Here is a 5,878-nt window from a genome sequence, read left to right on the forward strand (position 1 = left end):
AATACAGGATTCATTTCAAAGACCCTGTCCCTTTTTACAGCCCTAAATAAACTGCAGATGTAGTCACAACAAGCCAGAGGATTGCATGGCCCTTGGGATGGCTCTCTCTTGGGCAAAGAGCTGCTTTGCTTGGGCTAGTGGAAGCCCTGCAATCGACAATAACTGTTGGAACTGGCTAGCCTCTTCTTTGGCAACCTGTACCTCCCTGACAGATTTAACTCTCAAAGAAAAAAAGAAAACCAGAACAAAACAGCAGTTTTCTTACTATTTCTGATGCAGGAGCCCCCCAAGCCTAGACACTTTTAGGAAAACAGAGTTTGAGAAAACAAAAACAAAATCCTCCAAACAAAACTTCATGAAGGAACACTTACTGGACAGGATGGCTAAGTGAGTCATCCCCTCTTCTTCTAGGTTTGCAGAGCAACCCAGGAAACTGGACTTCTGACAGATAGTGCCCATAACTAATTTTTACCCTCGAATGCTCATTAGTCTCAAAGTAAAAAAAAAAAAAATACAAAAAAAACCAAAACGTATCTGAATGTGGTCAAAGGGTCCTGTGCTCTGACAAACGCTTGTTAATGGTTTCATTACCACTTTAATGACATGTCGTCTTTCTCCTAGAACCTCTCTCCTCAACACAGTTTCGGTGGTCTGTGGCTAGCTTTCTGGCAGGCTTTTGTCACCGCTATGTGTGAAGTTACTCAGGGATTGTGGGGTTAGAAATTTTACACTAGCAGGAGGGCTTGCTCTGGCAGCTGGGACACATCTGTAACGGTGAAAGTTTGCCTGAAAGCAGAAAATTAGCCAACTCTAAGCACAGCTCCACTGTTATGTCTGTAGAAACACCAGGTCAGAGCGGTAAAGGGGCAAGAAACTAGAAGTGGGGGGCTTTTATGGGAGCATACTTTTTTGTGCTTGATTCCCTGAATTTCATATAATAACTTAACAGTCCTCTACTTTCTTCCATTCCACACTAGAAGCTTACTCTGCTCCCTTTCCCCTTTGAATACTGCCCCTTTCTTATCATTCAGAAAGGAATACATTTCCCAGCATGGTATAGACCTTGGAATATGACACATCCGAACCCACATAAGGAAAGGGAAAACCTCTCATCAATTCACATTGATTGAACCCAAGTTATTCAGTCTATTTCCCTAGAACTGACGAAACTGGGAAAAAGAAACATCCAGTTTAGGTATTTAGCACGAGTCTTGAGACATTCAGGCCCCCTGAATATCTAGTTTTTCCATCGATGCTTGTAAAAGTAGCCAGTTTCATGGATGTGGAAAATTGCCTAAACTTTCCAGTTCATAAAGTTTCTTTGTTCAGATTTTTACCCAGCATTAATCTCTTGTCTGGGTTAACCTGTGAGAGATTAGAGGAACTGAGGAAAAGAAAGCAAAAATCCCCTTCCACTCAAAAGAAATGCAGTAAAATCATTAAGTAGTCAAAAGGAGCAGTAAACAGCAAACTGTCTCCTGGGGCTGGAGGTTGAGGTTTACCCAGACAGTCCCCAGTAGGGGTTGCAGTGGGATATGCTAATAATGAGTAGCCACTGTGGACCAGCCTACCCCTCCATGAATATATAAGGAACCCGTGCATCTGTGCTTGGGACACTAGCCCTCCCGGCTCACTAATTACTGAGGAAATTGCCCAGTTGGAACGCTGGTGTGATTTTCCCTTTAGACTCGCTCTCTCCGGTGTGATTTTCCCTTTAGACTCGCTCTCTCCGGTCCAGGCGCAAACCATATCTCTTCTGGGCCAGAATGGAAATGATGGATAGTTGCCAGTTCTCTCCCTCTGAGTACTTCTATGACAGATCCTGCATCCCTTCCCCTGAGGGTGAGTTTGGGGACAGGTTTGAGCCCAGAATGTCTGCGTTCGAAGCCCACAAAGTGGACCTCCAAGGCTCGGATGAAGAGGAGCACGTCAGGGCCCCCGTGGGCCACCACCAGGCAGGCCACTGCCTGATGTGGGCTTGCAAAGCATGTAAGAGGAAGTCCACCACCATGGACAGGAGGAAGGCAGCCACCATGCGGGAGAGGAGGAGGCTGAAGAAAGTGAACCAGGCGTTTGAGATGCTGAAGCGATGCACCACGGCCAACCCCAACCAGAGACTGCCCAAGGTGGAGATCCTCAGAAATGCCATCCGATACATCGAGAGCCTGCAGGAGCTGCTGAGAGAACAGGTTGAAAACTACTACAGCCTTCCGGGGCAGAGCTGCTCCGAACCCACCAGCCCCACCTCCAATTGCTCCGATGGGATGGTAAGGAACGGGAGAGGGATGGGATGGGGAATATTTGGTCCTCTTCCCCCTTTCCTTTTAAGACCATTAAGCAGTTTTAATGGGTCCAGTGACTCCAAACTTAGTGATATTTCCAGGAATGCGCATAGACTGCAGCCGGCTTCCAAACGGGAAGTTGCCATGCACTTACTGAAGGAGCAGCTTATGCGGTAGTTGGGGGAGAGGAGGGCAGGGAGAGTTTTTCAATCAAAAGGTGCAACTCTGTGAAGCCACTGCTGAGAAGGAAAGTCGCTTAAATTACCAAACTCCAGGTGGCTTTCTGAGAGCAATTAGATATTTTCTCCACTACAGTTCATTTCCAAAATAGAGTCACCTGCCCTGCCACCCATGGAGAATGAGAGAAGGGGAACTGTCATTTTGATTGCCCACATTTTATGGTCTGATGAAGAAATGGAAAAAAAAACCATGTACCCACATATAATCCCAGCCCCTGCACTGCCAGCCTGGTCGAGAAGGGACAGCGGCTGCATTCTTAAGCACTTAGTACAGTGCTTTGCACACAGTAAGCGCTCAGTAAATGCGATTGAATGAATTTTTTTCCTCAGCACATTGCTTCCTTCAGTGCCAGTTTTTCATGCGACATTTACCCTGGGAAAGTGCAGAACTGCTAAATTCTTGTGGGTTCCTGCTGGCTCCAATCCATTCTTTGTGGTTAATTGGTGCATAGACCTGTGGGCTTCAACTTTCTTTCTGTCCTCTCTGCGTCCTTGATTATCTCACATCATGTTCTGTATCATTGAAACTGAGCCCATCTCAGAACCAGGTCTACCCTGGGCCTGGCAGACCTGAATAGGAGACATTTAATCAGAGGGTTGAGAATGTGTAGGCTCAGGGGCTCAGTTCAGTGACCGACAGATGCAAATGTCTTCCCTTGTTTGTTTCAGACTGAATGCAACAGTCCCGTCTGGTCCAGGAGAAACAGCAGCTTTGACAGTTCCTACTGCCCAGAAATTCCTAACGGTAAGAACCACTGAGGTTGGTTACGCTCAAGGAAACCATTCCTGACATTTGTCTAGAAAACTGCAACACCTTGGCAAAGCTGGGGGGTGGAAGGTGTGCTCATTCTCAGGACGGAGGAGAGGGAGTGGATGCTGCTGCTAATAAAAAGAGCTCTTCAGAGTGGAAAAATACAGTCAAAACCCTCTAGAATCAGAATGCATACAGAGTTGTTTATGCCGGGAAGGGCCAGAATAAGGCATCCGATCCCAGGTAGGGCCTCCACAAAAGGTCGTAGGGTAAGTAGCTCAGAGGACCACACTCTTATTTCAAGGCCCACAATAAACAAAGCTAAAGCAAACTGGGGGGTAGGGAGGGAGAAGGCGTTGATCATACTCAGCGGGAGGAGGAGGAGGAGGGAGGAATGAAAACACTTTCAAAAAGGCAAGAGTTGGGGAGATGGGGTTGGGGAGAGCGAGGGGGGAGGTGCAGGGAAGCATCAGCATTCAGCTATGTCTCCGAGAGCCCATCAGCTTTAGCACTAGGATGTCCTGCTAGTTTGTTTGCAAAGGCTTTGGGGGACAGCATCCTTGCTTCCCTCTCTGTTTTTCTTGGTGGATTTGCTTGTTTACATAGATTTTTTGGGAAAAGACCTTTTGCTGAAGGCAACGACTCTGATTGTATACCTTACTCTGGTGGTGTCCCTCAATGAATCAGTTCCTCAATCTATTCTGCTCTGAAGCATTTGAGTTATATTTTTTATTTTTAAAGTATTTTTCTTATTAATTACACCCTCTCCTTGCCCAGCTTCTGCCTCCCCCACCCTTCTCCCCTTCTCTTTCCCTCTCTGACCCTCTTTATGCACTGCTTGTTTGTCAAGGCTTTTAGGATCTAACATTCTGCACCTCCTCTTTCTTCTTCTCCCTTCAAACCCAGAGCCCCATTTTCATCATTCATTCATTCAATCGTATTTATTGAGCTCTTACTGTGTGCAGAGCCCTGTACTAAGCGCTTGGGAAGTGCAAGTCAGCAATATGTAGAGATAGTCCCTACCCAACAACGGGCTCACAGTCTAGTTTTCCCACCATCATTTCTTATGTAGCTCCTTGACACACTCCTCCTCCCCCTTTCTACTTCTTTTTAATCCCTTTTCAAACTTTATTTGAAATTACATCTCCTTGTTCCCTTCTCTTCTCTCTCTGGCTCTTCAACCAAGGCCCAATGATGTCCTTTCTCTGATTCGCCTGGTCCTTGGAGAAAATCAGCAGATTTCTACCTTTCCCTGATCATCTGTGCCCATCTCCCTTCTGTGTGCTTTGTCTCTCTTCCTCCTGCAGTTGGACTAAGTTGGAGCTCTCTGGAAAAAAATCTTCAAGTATTGGATATCCTGAATCTGACATTTTTGGTGTCCTTGTGTCTCACACTTACTGTGGACCAGGCACTGAACTAAGCACTAGGGTAGATACAAGCAAATCAAGTCAAACACAGTCTGTGTTCCACATGGGACTGATAGTTTTAATGCCCATTTTACAGATGAGGTAACTGAAGCACAGAGAAGTGAAATGACTTGCCCAAGGTCACACAGCAGATTAGTGGCAGAGCTGAACCCAGGCCCTTCTGACTCCCAGGCCTGTGCTCTATCCACTAGGCCACGCTGCTTCTCAATTTCTCAGTGGATTACCTGAATCACATGACCCATATACACGTGGGTCCCTTGCTATGCCGTATCAGCAAATAGCAGGACACTTCGCCTGGTCTCTGCTTACTGAGTTGTCATGAAGGTGTCCAACAGTTTAACAAACTGAAAACTTGTAGACTAAGCATCACCTTTCTGTACTATGTTTCTTTCCCCTTGATGGCCATGTGACTCAAAGACAGTGTTTCTGAAATTTAGAGAAGAAAAATAGAGATTTTTCCTGAATCATCAAAGTTTGCTTTGTCGTTGTTGTTTTTGCTCTAAATCAACTCAAAGACCGTGCCTTAAAAATACAGCTTTTGAGCTTCAGAAGAGGGGACAGAGAGTTCAAGAGGCAGCTACCAGGATCTATTGTGACATACATTACATTGTCTATCTCTCTGCCTCTCTGCAGTCTACTCCACAGAAAAAAGTTCTGCGTTGTCCAGCTTGGACTGTTTATCCAGTATAGTGGATCGAATCTCCTCATGTGATCAGCCTGGGCTTCCTCTCCCGGACCATGCCTCCCTCTCTCCAATTGCAAGCACTGATTCCCAGCCAGGAACACCGGGAGCCCCTAACTCCAGGCTCATCTATCACGTGCTATGAACTGTGGAGTCCAAATCCAGCTACTGCTTTCCCACACACCCTCCAGCCCCAGCTGCTTGAGAGCAGGATCTTTCAAATGGGGAAGCGGAAGGCTAAAGCTCGGGCAATTTGTATATAAGGATTTCATCGGAATTGTATATTTGTGAACACTCTTTTGCCACTTTACAAGAAAACGTATTTAAAAGCTGTCGTTGCATTAACAATCGCTTTTTGCTTTTGATGTTTGATTATGATATGATTTTTGAAAGAAAGGTGTTAAATGTAGCTTTTTTCAATGTTTAAGTTATATTTTTGCCAAATATGTTAGTTCTGGTGAATCTATCTGCATTTTAGTCTTCAAATCTCGAGAACA

The 5,878-nt window shown here is 45.7% G+C and overlaps 1 protein-coding gene across 1 annotated transcript; it reads left to right on the plus strand.

Annotated features, from left to right (window-relative positions):
• Positions 1-1,766: 1,766 nt before the first annotated feature.
• On the plus strand, positions 1,767-5,526 carry MYF5 (myogenic factor 5). The gene is made up of 3 exons (XM_038756881.1): positions 1,767-2,267; positions 3,191-3,266; positions 5,333-5,526. Exons 1-3 carry the CDS (start codon positions 1,767-1,769, stop codon positions 5,524-5,526), a joined length of 771 nt encoding a protein of 256 aa, XP_038612809.1.
• Positions 5,527-5,878: the final 352 nt, after the last annotated feature.

Source organism: Tachyglossus aculeatus, chromosome 14 (genome assembly GCF_015852505.1).
Source record: "Tachyglossus aculeatus isolate mTacAcu1 chromosome 14, mTacAcu1.pri, whole genome shotgun sequence".
Taxonomy (NCBI): domain Eukaryota; kingdom Metazoa; phylum Chordata; class Mammalia; order Monotremata; family Tachyglossidae; genus Tachyglossus; species Tachyglossus aculeatus.